The sequence below is a fragment of the Siphateles boraxobius genome, unplaced genomic scaffold, assembly GCF_051911475.1.
Source record: "Siphateles boraxobius isolate OS27281-9 unplaced genomic scaffold, OSU_SipBor_1 43, whole genome shotgun sequence".
Classification (NCBI taxonomy): Eukaryota; Metazoa; Chordata; class Actinopteri; order Cypriniformes; family Leuciscidae; genus Siphateles; species Siphateles boraxobius.
In genome coordinates this window covers 1,073,224-1,092,810 of record NW_027509064.1, presented here as the reverse complement: position 1 = coordinate 1,092,810, position 19,587 = coordinate 1,073,224, and the positions used below count along the sequence as shown (strand labels likewise).

Genomic DNA, 19,587 nt, shown 5'->3' with positions numbered 1-19,587 from the left:
TATTTAAAAAATATTTTAAATATTTTAATATTTTAATATTTAAATATTATATATTAAAATAATATTTTAATGTATTAAAAAATATTTAACACAAAATAGATTTTTGTCAGCCACAATATGAAAAAAGGTAACACTTTATTTCGATGGTCCACTATACATTCTACTAACTGTAAGTAACTACATGTCAACTAACTCAGAGTATTAGTAGACTGCTAGGTTAGGGTTAATAGATTAAGTTAACATAGTTGCAGTTACCTATAGTCAGTAGAATGTCTAAAGTGGACCATCAAAATAAAGTGTTACCTTTTTTCATATGGTGGCTGACAAAAATATATTTTGTGTTAAATATTTTCACATTAGCTTTATATGATTTCATTGGAAAAAAGATTATTGTTTAAGTTGCATTTCTATTTTTATAAATAAAAACAATGTACAAATACATTTCTCAAAACACCATAAATATACAGAATAATTCTAGTCACTTACATTGTACTCTTGGATGAGGTCATCTTCTTTTTCGCCCAGATAACAGATCAAGCAAAGGAGGACAACGTCTTTCATCATTTCAATGTTTTTATCGAGATTCTGATGTGACAAAAGTTTGTAAATTAGCATCACCCAAAAATAATGAAAAAATATTCATATGTTATGAAAGTAACTTACCTGCAGCATAGGATCAATAGCTCCGTAGTGTCCGACGTTTTGAGCCATTCCTTCGCACATTGCTTGATTTCCCCCCCCATCGGAGTCAGTAAAGGGCTGCGGACCTTTCCCACCATCTTTTCCGACATGAAGAATACACTTCACGAGTGTTAAACGAGCTTGATCGCCGCTATCAGATGAAGATGCACTGCTTATTGTACGTCCTCCTCCATGTTTACATGTGCGTAGTGATATTGGCTTGATTTTGGCTCTGACCCACTTACATTTTCGAAGCTGATTGGTTGAAAATCTAGCTAAACAGTTTTATATGTCTCAATACGCAGTCAATATAGTGCGCCAAAAAATTACACTTTTCTCATTAACTGCAGGATAATGCGTGGAGAACTTTTTGATTGGATACCTTTTATTAACGTTGAACATATTGAGGAAAAGAAAATGTAGTGCCCCGTTTGTCGGAACGAAACTGAAAGATACAGCTCACGTACAGCGGCCTATTTACCTGGACAGTAGTGCCAATGAATTCTGTGAAATACATAAGACTAAATTATAAATACCATGGTATATAAATATGCTAATAATCATTCAGTACCAGTAATTTGTAAGCGATTCAGAACTTCTATTAGCCTAAATAAATAAACTTTACTTCAAGAATGAATAAAGTGTTTTGTGGATACTCATGGAAAACAATGTGTTCGAATTTTAAATGATGTGGCACTTCTCATCCAGTATGTTCACTTTATTTGTGAATTAGAGGCTACTGGTGGGAGGACATCATTTATGAATCAACCCAACTAATTGGCTAGAGAGTTAATATGTTTTACCCGCCACAGCTGATTGTCACCCGCATTTGTTGGGTTGTCAGTGTTATAAGGTTGGAGAGTCAGCTCAAGTTTAAGCTTCAAGATTATTCAGGTTGGAATCGGATTTAAGGTTAATTGACTGTGGCAGTAGCAGGTTGTTTTAGTCACCCATTGAATGTTCTGCTTGAAAGAACTTTGGTAGTTTTATCCTACCCTGTAAGTAATCAGGAATTGACTGAATGCAATTTGTGAAGTATCTCAACTTAAAACTGTCCATTTATGAGTGTGTACCCAGAGCTACATTAGTGCAGTGACATTATTCCTTCAGCCATCTTTTTGTCTGTCTGCAGTATGGGCGCTGGCCGCACCGGCTGTTACATAGTATTGGACGTGATGCTGGATATGGCGGAGTGTGAGGGTGTGGTGGACATCTATAACTGTGTGAAAACACTCTGCTCACGACGTATTAATATGATCCAGACTGAGGTAAGATCAGAAACAAAAGAATGGCTCACATTAATCAAGTAGTCATCCAAATAGTATAGGTTGGCTATTTTATCAAGATTTTTTACTTTAGTACTCTTGGTGCTTACCTGAATTCATTTGATTTCAGAGTTTGGTTCATTTGGATGTTGTGAACGCTGTTCTTCAAACTCAAGTGTCCATCTTTGAACCATACTGAGTCGGCTAAAAAAGTAATCTGGGGGTACTGTTGATGTGAACACTGCTTTTCGCTGCTGAATTGAGCGCAATAGTCCTGAATCACAGAAGTTAACTGTATGATTTGGTCAAATTTTACGTATGGCAAGAAAATGTACATCCGATGTATGTCCACATTCTTTGGAACCTTTACAATACACTGTTAAAAAAATAGTTTTCAAAGTTGTAAATAAAATAAAGATTATAAGAGTACGTTTCACAATAAAATACCATTTCAGTCTTTCTACTTCAAAATTTCACATCTAATTCAGTGTATTACTTGACATTTCTTTGTAATTTCATTTCTAAATCACATTTCTGGTGAATGTATTAGCAATGTCTGAGTGAAAATCTTCTGTGGAAGTTTCAGGACTAAAAAAATGTTCATCCATTCGGTCCGAATGCAATGATAGGACGTTCTACCATGCACCCTGCTCGTGCAGACAAAACGCATCATCAGTGTTCCATGAGGCTTCGCAGAATTGGAGACACATTGCTAGTCACAGAGTAGCAAACACACAGCAGCCACCTTTTAAAGTTCCTCCTGATCCAAAACAACAAGCTTATGCTGCGTTCACGCCATGTCGTAATTACCGTAATTATTAGAAACTTTTTACAGTACTTGGAGCCGTTCACGTCCTCGGACTTGGAATTATGCTTTTCTATGGCACCACTATCAATGCCAAATTGAATATGCAGCAGTCAGGTAATATAAGTCAGAATTTCTTGAGTTTTGAGTTTACAAGTTGTAATTATGAGTTCTACGAGGATGTAATTTTTTTTTACAAGTCAAAACCACTTTGAATTCTAACAATAACCATAAATTTACATTTATCTGACGCTTTTATCCAAAGCGACTTACAATTGCTATATATGTCAGAGGTCGCACACCTCAAGAGCAACTAGGGGTTAAGTGTCATGCTCAGGGACACATTGGTGTCTCATAGTGGATTCGAACCCGGGTCTCTCTGCCTTGTTTTTAACTTATCCATATTCTTTAGAGAAAAAGTGGTCTAGAAAGTTTCTCTGAGGTTGCTTGGTAAAAGAGATTTAGGCATTAAAAATGTGTTACTTTTGAATAATTTATATTCTCATTGTATTATTTCCCCTCAAATTCATTCAGTTATGAAAGACAGATAATGAGTTGGTGAGCGCTGACAGACGAAAGTAGATGTGAATATTTTTCTATTCAAGTGAACCCTCAAGAGGCTGGACAACAAAGAAGAAACCATAATTTAATGTATAATCACTGTTTGCTTAATATCACAAGAACGCTTTTAAAGACAAAAGCAAGGCCATGAAACCTATTATTGCTTTCTAGACTGCTTTATAATGCAAAAGAGATCTCTGCCCTCACTTTTACACAGTGCCGCTTATGATATATGAATTGACTACAGCAAGCTGAAGGCCAGTCTAGTGTACTCCCTCAAAAGAGATCAAACAGAAAACTCATGCATGACCTTTAACCCTCTGATTGAAAGAGTAAACTAGAATCAAAATAAAATAATTTAGCGATCTAATTAAGGATGTATTCTGTCTAATGCTTGTTTGATAAGGCAAGCATCACTATTTATTTTGTTCATATCTATGGTTGCGGAATTTTCTAAATTTCATTATGCAGTTTATTCCTAACAACACCTCAAATCATGTGACTTGTTAATATTCTTAAAATATTATTTTTTAAGTAATTGGATTCGCAATTGTCAACTGTTGGATGAAATATTGGCGAAGAGATCCCATTTTATATTGACGGGGGACCCAAGTCACATCTAGAGACCAGAATATCATAGAGTCTTGAAGTTGAGCTCCTTTGACTTAGGTCCAAAAATGTGCCTCTCCCTACATTTTTCCAAAAAAAAAAAAAAAAAAGTATGTATACACATATAATTCATGGCTGTTTCTAGCTGAAATGAACTCTAATGAGAGAAAAAATGGCAACATGTTTTATTACTTTTCACTCAAATTATGCTTACAGGGGCTGATTATCAGTTGATAAAGTCTTGTTTTGCACTCTTCCTAGCACAATAGTGTTATGACCTCAAAACACCTTTACCATATTGTGTAATTTATAAACTTATACATTATGATGTTTGCATCAAACCAGCTCCATATGTACAGAATGGCTGTTCATCACCTGCCACATTAAGGCACATTTTGACAGGATGTAAGGTGGCTCTTAGCCAGGGTCGGTTTACTTGGCGCCATGACCAAGTATTGCGATGTTTGGCTTTAGCATTGGAAGGCAAGCGTAGTATGACCAATAAATTGACGTTCTAGCTGTTCTAGCAAAACATTACACGCAGAAGACAATATTCCTCCGCCCAGGCGAGCAACCACCAAGAAAAGGTGCTAACACCAATTCTCGCCCAGGACAACTGGAAGCTGCTAGGGACTGGAAGATGCTGGTTGGTCTTGATCAACGGCTTATTTTTCCACCTGAGATTGCCACCACTAACCTACGGCCAGATATTGTTTTGTGGACTGGATCAGCACGCATTGTTCAACTGATAGAGTTAACAGTGCCATGGGAGGATGCGGTAGATGAGGCATATGAGAGGAAGAAACTGCGGTATGCTCATCTGGCCACTGAAGCAGAACAGCGAGGATGGAGAGTCCAGGTTTATCCAGTGGAAGTGGGTTGTCGTGGTTTTGTGGCACACTCTACAACCCGGTTCCTCAGAGACGTCGAATTCAGTGGCCAAGAGTTGCGTCGTACAGTAAAGAACTTATCTGAAGCAGCAGAAAGGAGCAGCAACTGGCTGTGGTTGAGACGGAAAGATTCTAGCTGGCTGTGTACAGGCCGCCATGCTACGGTTTCGTAGAATTCTTGAAAACTTGAAAGGTCTGTTGGTTTATTTGTATAGGTTGTATAGTATTTACAGTCATTACGTTCCTGTGTATATTGCGTGAATGACGGGTGGTTGGGCAGATATTGTGTTTTGCGGTAGGTGGTATGCCATACGGAACCGTTGCCACTGAAACTGCATATTAACGCACCAGTGGGGCTCGACAGCCTTAGTCAAACGGGTTGGTGCGTATGATTGGGTTGCGGAGAGATTGTGAGATTGTGGTTAGGTCTCAGCAGCAACTGTTGGTTTATTTGTATAGGTTGTATAGTATTTACAGTCATTACGTTCCTGTATATATTGCGTGAATGACGGATGGTTGGGCTGATATTGTGTTTTGTGGTAGGTGGTATGCCATACGGAACCGTTACCACTGAAACTGCATATTAACGCACCAGTGGGGCTCGACAGCCTTAGTCAAACGGGTTGGCGCGTATGGTTGGGTTGCGGTGAGATTGTGGTTAGGTCTCAGCAGCAACTGTTGGTTTATTTGTATAGGTTGTATAGTATTTACAGTCATTACGTTCCTGTATATATTGCGTGAATGACGGGTGGTTGGGCAGATATTGTGTTTTGTGGTAGGTGGTATGCCATACGGAACCGTTGCCTCTGAAACTGCATATTAACGCACCAGTGGGGTTCGACAGCCTTAGTCAAACGGGTTGGCGCGTATGGTTGGGTTGCGGAGAGATTGTGAGATTGTGGTTAGGTCTCAGCAGCAAGAGGGAAGTAGAGGTCAGTAAGCTGGGCTGAGTTGAGTGGGGGACGGAGGGGGGTGACTCTGGGACGCCAGAGTCACTGTCGAGCCCTCTTGAGGTGTCGTGGGCTAGTCGACGAAACACTGAGGACGGAAGGTGCCCACTTGAAGACCCTAGAGATGTTCCCTACTCCGCTCAATCCAGAGGGTTGTTATGGGGGACCGCACTGTGGTTGCAGCCGTTGTGTGTGCTGACGCGCAATACACTGTATTAACACCAGACAGAAGATTCACGTCACTAGATGGAAAGAAGCGTAAATGGATGGAGAAGCATAGGTTACTGTAAAGCTACGTCTTAGTTGGTGATTATCTTGGCGAAAGCCGAGTACAAATCAGCATGAAGTTTTAACATCTACTCTCGTGTAATGGAAATCATGAAGATCTGGATACGTCCAGTGACTGCGGTGAATAGTGCTGCTGGCAACAAGGGAAAGACCTTGTGACAGCCTGGAGAGACAGCTGACAGGAGGAAAGAGACCCCAATGGGGCTGGTAAGGGTTAGCTACCCTTGTCGGCAGTATCCAGCTCTGTGTTTACAGGATGCTGGAGACACCCGCCCAAGGCTTCTGAAAAATTAAAGAGGAAAATACCCCTAGAGTCTGCGAGAGCAGGGGCGGAAGATGACTCAATGGTGGACAACATGGTTAACGACTTTGGAATGGAAACGGATATGAGTATAGAGAGTACTTCACAAAAGACTAGTTCAGGTTCTGCAGTTAGCAAAGCCATTGAACTCCAAGCTTGTGTCTGTGGCTGGAGCAAGGCGACAACGGTCAGGGGTTTGAAGATTCATCAAGGGAAAATGAAATGCTTGAGGGAGAAGGGACAAGGGCCTCGCATTGATCAGTACTTCTTACGAAGTCAGTCAAGTCAGTCGAATGAAATCCAGCGACAGGAAGCAAACCACAGTTCGCAGGATATCAGCACCCCTGTCATAGAGGAGAGGAGGGTTTGCACAGTTAGTGATGAACACATTGATAGTTGTGAACCCGGTCAGACTAACCAGCATAAGAGAGAAAAGAACCTCAACGGGCATAGGCCTGGAGTTAGATGGCCAAGAGCTTTTGAGAAAACTGCATGGGACACGGTAAACACAGATCTATGCTTTGCATTAGAAAGATTAACTGGTACAGTTGAAAAGAAGCTGGATAAATTTGGGGACATCATTTACGCATATGGAAGTGAGAGGTTTGGTGTGGAAAAAAGGAAGGAAAAAGTACAAACTACTCCTGGATTGTCTAGACGGCAGCAGAAAATTGAAGGGTTAGTTAGAGAAAGGAGACAGCTGAGGAAGCAATGGAAAAGAGCGGAACAAAGTCAGAAGGAGGGACTCAATCTCTTACAAAGGGCCATAAAAGATAAGCTTGCAACATTACGCAGAGCTGAGCGCCTACGGAAACGCTACAAAAAGAAGGAGCGTGCGAGGGCTAATTTCTATAAAGATCCATTCAAATTCGCAAAGAAGTTATTCACCAGTGAGAAGAATGGCACTTTAAAAGCATCTAGGGTTGAGCTAGAGAGATATTTGGAGGAAACACATACAGATGCAAAAAGGCATAAGCCTTTGTCTATTCCGTCAGACATCCCACCTGTCAATCCACCAGAATACCAAATGGAGGTCTGTGCACCTAAGTGGAAAGAGATAGAGCAGGTTGTGAGAAAGGCAAGGGCTTCATCATCTCCAGGGCCTAATGGAGTTCCGTACAGAGTGTACAAGAGTGCTTCAGGAGTTCTACGAATTCTGTGGAAATTGATAAAAGTGGCTTGGGAAAAGCAGGTTGTACCTAGAGCATGGCGCAGAGCAGGGGGAGTCTTTATACCCAAAGAAAAAGATGCTACAAGCATCAGTCAGTTTCGCCCTATTTCACTATTAAACGTCGAAGGAAAGATTTTCTTCAGCATTATTGCTCAGAGATTGTCAACCTACCTATTAAAGAATGGCTTCATTGACACTTCAGTTCAAAAAGCGGGCATTCCAGGATTCTCAGGAAGCTTAGAACACATCAGTGTTATCTGGCAACGAATTCAATCAGCTAAAAAGGAGAGGATGGAGCTCCACGTGACATTCCTGGATTTGGCTAATGCATATGGTTCAGTGCCACATGAGCTTCTTTGGGCATCATTTGATTTTTTCAGGGTACTGATGTCGATAACAAATTTAGTGAAAGCCTATTTTGGAGATTTGCAATTTAGTTTCTCAACTCCAGAATTCAGCACTACATGGCAATGCTTAGAGGTTGGAATAATGGCAGGATGCACCATTTCTCCACTGGCTTTTACCATGGCAATGGAAGTAATCATTAGGGCATCAAAATGGGTAGTAGGAGGAGAGCGCTTGGCTTCTGGGATGCGACTACCACCAATCAGAGCATACATGGATGACATGACAACCATGACTACAACGGTAGCCTGCACTAATCGGTTATTGGGGAAGTTAACAGATAATATTGAATGGGCACGCATGCAATTTAAGCCCTCTAAATCAAGGAGCATCTCCATAATTAAAGGCAAGGTAGTAGATAAAACATTCTTCATTAATGGTGAGGCAATACCAACAGTTTCTCAGAAGCCAGTGAAGAGTCTAGGGAGATGGTACGATGGGGATCTAAAGGACACAGTTCGAGTGGGAGAAGTTAGACGACAAGCAGTGGAAGGGTTGAAGAGCATAAACAGCTGTGCTCTACCAGGCAAACTGAAACTCTGGTGCTTTCAGTTTGGTCTACTGCCAAGGTTGCTGTGGCCACTGACTGTGTATGAGGTTTCTTTGACAACAGTGGATAAGCTGGAAGCGTTAATAAGTTCATACATCAGGAAATGGTTGGGAGTTCCACGCTGCCTCAGCAGAGTGGGACTTTATAGTAAAGGAGTATTGCAGCTGCCAGTCTCTGCTTTAACCGAGGAGTTTAAGTGTGCCAAGGTCAGACTGGAAATGACTTTAGCAGAGTCACGTGACAAATGTGTAAGGGAGACAGCCCCTGTGGTAAAAACTGGTAGAAAGTGGTCAGCAAAGAAATCTGTAGTAGAGGCAAAGGCTGACCTTCAAATTGGGGATATCGTGGGACAGGTACAGCATGGAAGAGGGGGTTTTGGGCTCAGTTTAGCTCCTCCTAAATGGCACAAGGCAGGCCCAGCCCAAAGGAGGAAGCTGGTAGTCAACGAGGTGCGAAAGCAGGAGGAGAGGATGAGATGTATAAAGGCCATTTCCCAGGCCAAGCAGGGAGAGTGGATGAGATGGGAGAGTGTGGAACAACGCAAAATGGGCTTGGAAGACCTTTGGTCAATGGAAGAGAGTAGGATCAGTTTCCTTATTAGGTCAACATATGATGTTCTCCCATCACCGCAGAACCTAAACCTCTGGGTAGGAGAGGATCCATCTTGTCCTTTGTGTTCATCACCTGCCACATTAAGGCACATTTTGACAGGATGTAAGGTGGCTCTTAGCCAGGGTCGGTTTACTTGGCGCCATGACCAAGTATTGCGATGTTTGGCTTTAGCATTGGAAGGCAAGCGTAGTATGACCAATAAATTGACGCCTGTTCTAGCAAAACATTACACGCAGAAGATAATATTCCTCCGCCCAGGCGAGCAACCACCAAGAAAAGGTGCTAACACCAATTCTCGCCCAGGACAACTGGAAGCTGCTAGGGACTGGAAGATGCTGGTTGATCTTGATCAACGGCTTATTTTTCCACCTGAGATTGCCACCACTAACCTACGGCCAGATATTGTTTTGTGGTCTGGATCAGCACGCATTGTTCAACTGATAGAGTTAACAGTGCCATGGAAGGATGCGGTAGATGAGGCATATGAGAGGAAGAAACTGCGGTATGCTCATCTGGCCACTGAAGCAGAACAGCGAGGATGGAGAGTCCAGGTTTATCCAGTGGAAGTGGGTTGTCGTGGTTTTGTGGCACACTCTACAACCCGGTTCCTCAGAGACATCGGATTCAGTGGCCAAGAGTTGCGTCGTACAGTAAAGAACTTATCTGAAGCAGCAGAAAGGAGCAGCAACTGGCTGTGGTTGAGACGGAAAGATTCTAGCTGGCTGTGTACAGGCCGCCATGCTACGGTTTCGTAGAATTCTTGAAAACTTGAAAGGTCTGTTGGTTTATTTGTATAGGTTGTATAGTATTTACAGTCATTACGTTCCTGTGTATATTGCGTGAATGACGGGTGGTTGGGTAGATATTGTGTTTTGCGGTAGGTGGTATGCCATACGGAACCGTTGCCACTGAAACTGCATATTAACGCACCAGTGGGGCTCGACAGCCTTAGTCAAACGGGTTGGCGCGTATGATTGGGTTGCGGAGAGATTGTGAGATTGTGGTTAGGTCTCAGCAGCAACTGTTGGTTTATTTGTATAGGTTGTATAGTATTTACAGTCATTACGTTCCTGTATGTATTGCGTGAATGACGGGTGGTTGGGCAGATATTGTGTTTTGTGGTAGGTGGTATGCCATACGGAACCGTTGCCACTGAAACTGCATATTAACGCACCAGTGGGGCTCGACAGCCTTAGTCAAACGGGTTGGCGCGTATGGTTGGGTTGCGGTGAGATTGTGGTTAGGTCTCAGCAGCAACTGTTGGTTTATTTGTATAGGTTGTATAGTATTTACAGTCATTACGTTCCTGTGTATATTGCGTGAATGACGGGTGGTTGGGCAGATATTGTGTTTTGTGGGAGGTGGTATGCCATACGGAACCGTTGCCACTGAAACTGCATATTAACGCACCAGTGGGGCTCGACAGCCTTAGTCAAACGGGTTGGCGCGTATGGTTGGGTTGCGGAGAGATTGTGAGATTGTGGTTAGGTCTCAGCAGCAAGAGGGAAGTAGAGGTCAGTAAGCTGGGCTGAGTTGAGTGGGGGACGGAGGGGGGTGACTCTGGGACGCCAGAGTCACTGTCGAGCCCTCTTGAGGTGTCGTGGGCTAGTCGACGAAACACTGAGGACGGAAGGTGCCCACTTGAAGACCCTAGAGATGTTCCCTACTCCGCTCAATCCAGAGGGTTGTTATGGGGGACCGCACTGTGGTTGCAACCGTTGTCTGTGCTGACGCGCAATACACTGTATTAACACCAGACAGAAGATTCACGTCACTAGATGGAAAGAAGCGTAAATGGATGGAGAAGCATAGGTTAGTGTAAAGCTACGTCTTAGTTGGTGATTATCTTGGCGAAAGCCGAGTACAAATCAGCATGAAGTTTTAACATCTACTCTCGTGTAATGGAAATCATGTTCAGACATTTTTTCTGTAAACTTGCTTGATAGCTCACCAGGTAAAGATTTGTAGAAGCAAGCTAAAATGGCATGCTTGCCTTAGCACAAAGTGTTTTTATCTCATGTTTGCTTTTGTTAACGCTTATCGGTTAGGTTTAGTGTAGCTGGTAGGTTATTTTCAAATGCGACATAGCATTAACCTTTTAGCGCCACTCACCGGGAATTTCTTTTCCAGACTATTGTGATACTTACAATAACCAACTAAATAAAATGTTGCCAGATTCACATTCATCTGTTTAGATCAAATTGAACACTTTTTTACCTCTACTCACTGGACATTTAATTTTGAAAATTTTGCAAAATATGCAAGAAGCAACGTAATACAATTTTGCAGATGTGTCTCCACAGGCATGTTTTTCCAATGAGCATGGGCTACCACCCGAACACTCTAGAAACCGCATACACTCTAAACACTTTAACTGCCCCATTGCAATACTCTGGGAACCATCCAGAAAACCCTTAAAGCCATGGCAGCTTGTATGCATGGACAAGGATTGCTCAAATTCTCTTCAGAAAATGTCTATAATTATTTCTAGGATCTCTATAGACAACTATTATCATATACCACAATTTCTGGAGTCTCAGTTCATTCCACCGATGGGCGTTTGTAGATGACTGTAAAAGTTTTGTACATCTTTATGTGGGACTATACTGTAGAGTTGATTGACTTTGACATTTCCCTCCTACACTGCTAAATTAAGCTAATATTTGCCCCCTCGATTAATCTCTCTGACATTTTGTCACATGGTTTCAATTAAAGCCAGATAAAAGCAAATAATTGGACACTGCATTGTGCATGTTTTGACATGGCCTCATTTTTTTAAGCAGTTTTCTGTCGTAGCCTGACCTGAACTGATGCTTTCTGAGTCAATCTCTCTCTGTGGTTTTAGGAGCAGTATATATTCATTCATGATGCCATACTAGAGGCCTGTCTGTGCGGAGAGACCGCCATCCCTATCAGTGAGTTTACACTCACCTATAAGGACATGCTGAGTGTGGATTCTCAGACCAACACCTCTCAACTTCGAGAAGAGTTTCAGGTGAGTCATAATTAAGAGTGAATGAACTGAGGACAATGACTCAAAAAATTACTTTTTATGTTGGGTTTAAAGTGGTTAATGGTTTGACACTAACCAGTATGTATTGCAATATCAGAATTTAAAAATAAACTTACTGATTTTAGTGAGCAGTTAGCTTGAACTTTGGCATGTTTTTAGTTAGTTAGGATTAGTCACATTTTTACAGTGGTTAGCTTTTGTGTTATAAATGAAATGTGTTATATTTTGTTTTGTTTTTTCTACTTGATCTCAACTGTGAGAAGAGTTTCATGTGAGTGATTCAGGAGAGAACTGGACCAGTTATGCCACACTGTGTTGTGCACACAACCTTTCAACTGAGCAAAACTGAGCCAATACACATCATTTTCTAGTTTGAATGGCTGTTTCTCAAGAGTCATTTTATAAGTCAATTGTGTATATATAATTGAGAATCTTTATGAGTTAGAAAGAGGCTGTACCTTGTAAGGAACTCAGCTTTTTGGAAATATTAATAATCAATAATATCTTGTTATTATTAATTATAAATATTTGGGTCAGTTAATTGGATTAACTTGATGTGGCTGAATTATTATTACAATCAATTAATCAGTTCTTCCAACGAACTCTTTTGATTATTAATTTATTCTAAGAAAAGGGTATCTTCCCTGGCCACAGAAGAATAATTATTTCTTCGCATGTACAGTACTTTGAGCCAGTAGCAAAAACCGTGATCGTAAAGTGACTTGTATTGCAAACAAAACAGAACCAAATACATATTATGTACAAGTTTTATTAACTAAATATAGATATTTATATGAATATAAATAAACTAAACAACATACACACATGAATACATAAATAGGTTAGTGATAGGATGAAATTGGAAACCGGAAGAGGGTCTATGAGAAGAACCATCAGAATTTCATTTTCACATTTCATTGAATTGAATACTTGCATTTGTAATGGGAACAATTCTTGAAGTTGTTGAAAGTCGTTGATGGTTCCGGCAGTGTCAAGTGGAAGTTGGTTGAGCGTTCTCTTTCTCCAGGAACGCATTGCTGGTTTGGTCAAGGTCTGGGACTCTGTTGAGGCCACGCCGAGCACCCAGGAGAAGTGAGGAAGTCGGAAGGATGGGTGATTGGAGTCGATGTTGGTTGGAGTCTTTATTCCAAAACTTTTGAGATTGTCCTTGGTTCTTTGTGAGAGAGTCATCTCTCTCCTGCCTGAGCCCATATCTGGTTGGAATCGAGGCCTGCTGGGCCATGGGGCCCCCGTGGAGGGGGAGGGGGTTCCCCAGAATCACCAGAACAGTGTTGCGGCCGGATGAAAGAACTAAGAGAGGGAGGTCACATGTGGACTGTCTCTAATAAGGCCTGGAAAAGATCCTGCCCTAAGGGTTGAACTCGACCAATCAGAAAGGTGACATGTCTGAGAGGGAAAGTGGCTCTTAGTTGATTTACGGATCTTTGTCCCTAGCATGATTATATCTTCATTAATGCTCAGATAGCTATAACACATCCACACTGCATTCTAGAAGAAGGTGATGTACATCAAAGTGTGAGTCATTAAATGAGGATTAATTAGGTAGGAGGCATGATACAGGTGAGGTTACATTGATCGTTAGTTGGTTGTATACCAGGATACATACCATAATATATACCTAATAGTACACGAGACAGTAAACCATTTACACTGTTTCTTTCACAGTTTTATGCATGTTCATTTATAGATCAGTTAGTCTATGATTAATGCAGCAAAGTCTGTTTTAAAGAGGGTTTCTGTTTCATAGTCTCTCTCTTGAGTTTGTGGCCACATTCCTCGGAGGTCGTAAAATCTCCTTATCATGCCCTGTAACATGACACTGTTTCTGCCCTTGTGTTTGTTCATTTGGGCTGTGTGAGGGGTTTCATAAACCTTTGTATATAATGAATAATTAGTATGTGTCTGATTGGTCCATACCCTACAGATCCCCCCTTTGGATCGTTGTTGTCCCCCCTCAAGGACAACCACGAGCGAAGTTGGAAGTGCAGAGAGATCAGACACACACTTGTCATAGAAGGCTGGAAGGCCATGGTGGCCTCTGGTTGCTCGTGTCTTCTGGAGCGGTGGTCGTTCCACGGCTGGTGATGTGGACAGTAGCCAAGTCCAGGTCTCTGCAGCAGCTGTTGCGGCAGCAGGTGTTGGGGCATTCTGAAGTTCATTAGTTTTGGGGCAGGTGTTTCCTTGTGGTTGCAGGAAGTGGTTAGGCCTCTATGTAGCATAGAGAGGTTTTCAAGCTGACCTGGTGCTGGTGGCCGGAGGTCAGAAGGTGGTTGTTAGCCTCTCAGTCACGAGAGGTCTGAAGGATTGAAGTGTTGTTCTGTCCTTATGGTGGTGCCGACGCAAGCTTGCCAAAGCTGGGGTGGGCAAGGAGTCGGAAGCTTGTACCTTACAGGACTCCTCGGGTGAGTCCTGTGCAGGGAGCTATTTTGCGTGTGTCAGTGGCTCCAGTAACTCTGAGGCAGGTGCGTCCAGCTGTCCTTGCGGAGCCTCAGATTGACACCTGTGTGAAGGGTATGGAAGAGGATGCTGTCGTTGACAGCCGTTGGTCCTCCTGTGGTGTTTGCAGGTTGAGGGTGCTGTCCTCCATGGCTTCTCCAAGGGGCTTGGCTGGTACCTGGGTTGTTGCCATGGTGACAGTTCTGTGCTGGTCCTGGGCATGCTCAGTCCAGCTGCATTGAATCTGGTTCGAACCTCAGTCTCTAGCTGGTCTGTAAGGCTTTGGGCACAGGTCCGCTCCTTGTGGGACGCTGTGATCTATTATGTGAGGTTGTTTACCTTCTGTTTTATACCCATAAGGTGGGGTAAGGAGATGAGAATCTTGATCAGCCCGGTGTGGCTGTAACTCTGGCTTGGGTCATGGGTCGTTTGTCCTCTTCTCTAATGGTGCAGTGCCGTTGGCTCTGGTGCCGTCTGATGTCAGCAGCCATGGGTGGAACAGTGTTCCTCGCGATGGCTTGTCAGTCTTTTCGGTCTCCTGTCCGGTTAAGGTCAGGTTAAGCAGAGGATCTGCAACATTTTGGCACACTTGTGGTGAGAGACCAATGCATGACCCTAGAAAGTTCAGAGCCACGGTTTAATGGGTTCGCTAGATATGTAGCATAAAGCTAGGTATTTCATGTGTAGCTATCTAGTCAAGTGTGTATTGTATCCTTATCATCTTAGCTGTGGATGTTAGGAGGCTAAGACTTGTGTGGTTCTGGGAGTATTTCCTGGAAAGGGCATTGCCGAGATGAAATAAATGACTTAAGATGATTCTTATGACTAAAATATTTCTCTGGACTTAACTGGTGGTTCACTACGGCTTGACGAAGTGAAGAATAAGAGGAAAAAGGACAGCTTTCCTATTCAAATTATGCTTATTATCAATCCTCAGGACTATAGTTATGCCCTAGTAATCGTTGAAATTACTTGTGTTGCAGGGTCATAAAAATTAGTGCACTTGTTGAAAATAAACAAAATCACAAATAAAGGTGTCTCTGGTTCCTTTCTGGGCCCTATGGGAAATGAAACCACATTTGAACAAGAGAGGAAATGGAAATAAATCATATACATGACAGAATAGACAAGTGAATAGCTGACTGCTATTATTATCAAAGTAAAATAAAAATTAAAAGGACTTAAGTAAGTGATCAAAACAGCGGGAATGATCTGAAATTGAGAATAATCAATAGCACTAGTGACTAACCTTTAGATTTGCCTGGACCAACACTCCATAGTGGGTCACAGCTGTTGCGTGTTTAAGACCACACCGTGTGTGTCCCTCCAAAGGTTTACTCAACATGCTGATGAAAATTCTCATAACTATAAGAATTCTTCTCTAGCTACACAGCTAACATGTAATTAAACTTGGGTTTAATTGACAGGGCATCTGCAAATTTAGCCTACAGCGCTCAGCAAGGACTATGCCTAAACTAGTGAAGGTGAAATTCAGCTGAGAAGAATTGAAAGTAAGGAAAGAGAAAAATTAGAAACCCTAAATGGGGTTAAAGAAAGTATTTTAGAATACTTTGCCCTGTATACATAAAAGCTGTAATTAAGGCTTCAAGTAAATGATGCTAACCGCTAACTGTAGAAGTTATTATGTAGCTTAGCCTAAGCTGGATGGATGCTAGGTTAGCTTAGTTTAGCCTAAGCTGGGTGGACGCTAGGTTAAGTTAGCTTAGCCACCTAGGCTGGTTTGTTTACAAAATGACGTCACGAGTTAGCACTTCCTGTGACAAGTCGTTGTCATGGGAACCAGTGCATGTCAGAACAATTCAACAGTCCATGAAGAATGTCTGCACATTTTAAATTAGTTATGCATGTTTAAACGGGTTAAAAGGGGGCGCCTATACTTTAAGTCTTTCAAGAACTTGATGTTACATTCAGTAAAATGCAAATGTGGTTTGGCATTTGCAAATTTTACTCATCTCTTTACTTTACGTAACTTATTCTATTTGTTTACAGAGTAAGGAAATAGATTTGCTGTAAGTCAAAGCTTGTCTAAGCCTATATAGTTACCTCCATCTCGTGCATAAATACTGACTTTTCAGCGAGTGAACAGTTTTGATCGCTAGGTAGCTCTCTGCTTGTAGATGCAGCCAAAATTTAGGTGAATTACATCAATCTAACAATAATTTGTAAGGTCTTTACTTTGTAGAAAGGGGAGCATCACCCAAGTCTACGTGTATATAACACTGTACTGAGATTCCTTCGTCAGAAACAGATTAAGCAATACTGCAATCTGGATTCCTTCAACCAAAGCAGACTAATAAATACCGGTACAGTTTGCATGCCGCTGAGATGAGATTTCTTTGTCAAACAGACTTACGCTTTAATGCTGAAATTACCGATACCAGTTAAGACCCTTTTTTTATTTTTTATTATTATTATTTTAAGTAGAGATGTCAATTCCAGCTATCGTTTTATCTGCATTTAGACAAGCCAGCAGCTAGTGATCAAAATGTGTATCGCATATCATGTCCCATTTGGATCGGAATGATCAAATAAGCACTTTTAGGATAACAGTAGTTACGAAGGGGCTCTAGGTCATGCTAGTTTTCCCAGCTTAGGTGGTTTGCTTACTATCTGGCATTAGGGTGACGAATGCCCTATTTGGAGTTTGTATTTCCTGTAACAAGTCATTGTCATGGAAACTAATATGCAGCAGTGTATATTTCAACCAGCGGGTGGCACAATGTCTGTATGTTTCAAAAAGCAGTGCATAGTCTGTTGGCACGTGAGGCTTACACCTGCATTCAAGATTTTCTTTAAATCAGTAAAATTCAAATTTTACTAATGCAAACTCTTGCTTCCTTTTGAGCACACATTTTCATCTACTTTAAAAGTTGTATGTCCTATGCTGACTAGGAACTTTGTAGCAGAGTCGTGCATTGTGGTCATGCCGTGCGTCTTCTGGGTTTTGAAGTTCAGAGTCAAAAGGTTCTTGAAGCTGGTGTCTTCCTCCATCACAGGTTCGTTGCACGCTCCGAGGTAGCTCGCTTGATGTCTGTGGTAGTAGCACAGGGACTTTTATAGGGTTACCCTGGTTGGTGTCTGGGACCGCGCCCAGTCTACATTCAGACTCTTAAGTCTGAGAATCCTGTTGTGATGGCTTGTTCCAGCTGCTGGTAGTTAGACTGGATGTTTTCTGGCTGCCGAGCCAGAAAGCGTCGCAACTCTGGGCTGGATGTGATCCAGGTCAGATAGAGTCTGGCAAGCTCTGGTGTAAATGCAGGGATATGCTGGCCGTTCGGTTGAGGTCTTTGAGTGTCACTACACGCGTCGTTTCAAGATTCTTCTGAATCAATCCTTTTCCTTCCACGGCTGCAGAAGCTTTAAGGAAATTGTCTGATGACATGTTAAGCAGAGGGGTTTGTCCCCCCCCCCCCCCCCCCCCTTTTGTGCAGGGCTGGGGAAGCCTATGCTGCTGATGCGAAGTTCAGCAGGGTACATCTTTCTCGTGGTGTCCATTTGCAGTTGGTTGGACTGTTTCAGTTCTATTTGGACCACATCGAGCTGGTCTATAATGTTGCAGCATCGCTGAGTCAGTGTTGGGACTTCAGCTCTGGCTGCAAGCCGATGGCTTCAGCGTCTCTCTCTTTGAGTTCAACCAGTTCCTCTCTCGTCTGTTGGCAGGTGCTCAGCAGCTGTCAGAGCCGCTTGAAAACTGGTGATCTCTTTCAGTTGCTCCATGCTGTCAGGGTCTCTGCATCTGTCCTGTGCCTTCTCCCGTTAAGCAGGATTCGTTCTCTGTGGAGTCCTGTGGCTGGCAGCGTTAGTTCATTTACCTCCTGTTTGAGGCCTGCGGGAGCATGGCCAAGGAGAAGATAATGCTGGTCAGCTCTTGGTGGCTCAGGCTGGGTGTCAGACGTCTGCTTTCGTTGTTGCCTAACTGTTCCTTCCTCTGCCGTGGCAGGTCGTTACCTGCTTCAGGCTGAAGGATGTCCATGACACTGCTCTGCCGGGTCTTCAGGTGGTCCTGGTGGCAGGGCCGGGTGTCTGAGGCCTACTGGCACACTTGTGGGAACACGAGAGAGAAATGGCAAAGGCAAATGCAAGTTTCTACAGAGGTGGTGAGCTATCTGTGTGGGAGAATGGCTAAGTGGAGCAGCTATAATTTAGTGTTGGTGAGCACACACAGCAACAAAAAAAAAGTTTTGAGTATCTTAGTTGACTGCTTTAAGCAGCATCGACTGATGACTGGGCTCTTACATGTCATAACCTATTACTCAAAAATGCTGATGGTTCTTCTCACATGTTGTGCTACGAGAGTAGCAGATAGAGAAAAACCAAAATAAAACAATAGGATGAAACCAGAAAAGAAGAGGAAGAAAGGAGTGTTTTACCTATTTAGATTTAGCTAGGAGACATAGGTAAACAGGAGTCACTTATGGGTTTTGCTGCTGTTAGACTAAGCTACCAGGGACACATCAGACATCTCAAGGTCCAAAAGAAGAAGAAGAAACAATGGGAAGTGTTTCCAGTTCTGTCTGGGGCCTACTGTGCGTTTGTTTTTAGCCGTACTTCATGTATTTAGCTTGGTGCTAAGGAGTGAGGATGGGTAAAACACAGACAGGAAGTAGGATATTAATGACCTGTGTAACTCGCTATGGAAACAACAGTCGCTAGATATTGTAATCCTATAGAGAGAGAGAAGATGAGGATAGTGACTAGTGATCTAAAATAAGGTAAAGGTAAAGTTAGAACGTCCTTATAGCTCTAAGAAAACTAAAAGGAAAGGGAAGCATATCAAGTAATTTAATTAAATTTCAAATTTAGTTAAGCCCTTTTTTTTCTTTTAGCTGAATATAAGAATTCAGGCTGAAACAAAAGTAAATAACTAAATTGAAATAATCAAAAAAAAATTATGTAAACATTGTGTGTTCTCATAGCTCTGGTAACTAGGGGGGAACTTGAATAAGCAAATTGATTTAATTAAATTCCCAATTTAATTAAATTCAACTTAACTGAATAGGACGATTCA

At 42.1% G+C, this 19,587-nt stretch overlaps 1 protein-coding gene across 10 annotated transcripts in view; it reads left to right on the top strand.

The window, feature by feature from the left end:
• Nucleotides 1-19,587, top strand: part of ptprua (protein tyrosine phosphatase receptor type Ua) — a 555,997-nt gene that overhangs the window by 502,545 nt on the left and 33,865 nt on the right. For 9 of the 10 annotated variants that reach the window (XM_077200103.1, XM_077200106.1, XM_077200105.1 and 6 more), the window contains 2 exons: nt 1,814-1,949; nt 11,934-12,083. In XM_077200103.1, the coding sequence (XP_077056218.1) occupies nt 1,814-1,949; nt 11,934-12,083 (286 nt within the window). Of the gene's footprint in view, nt 1-1,813; nt 1,950-2,076; nt 2,418-11,933; nt 12,084-19,587 lie in introns of those variants that run through there. The other variant, XM_077200108.1, reaches the window with a different exon arrangement.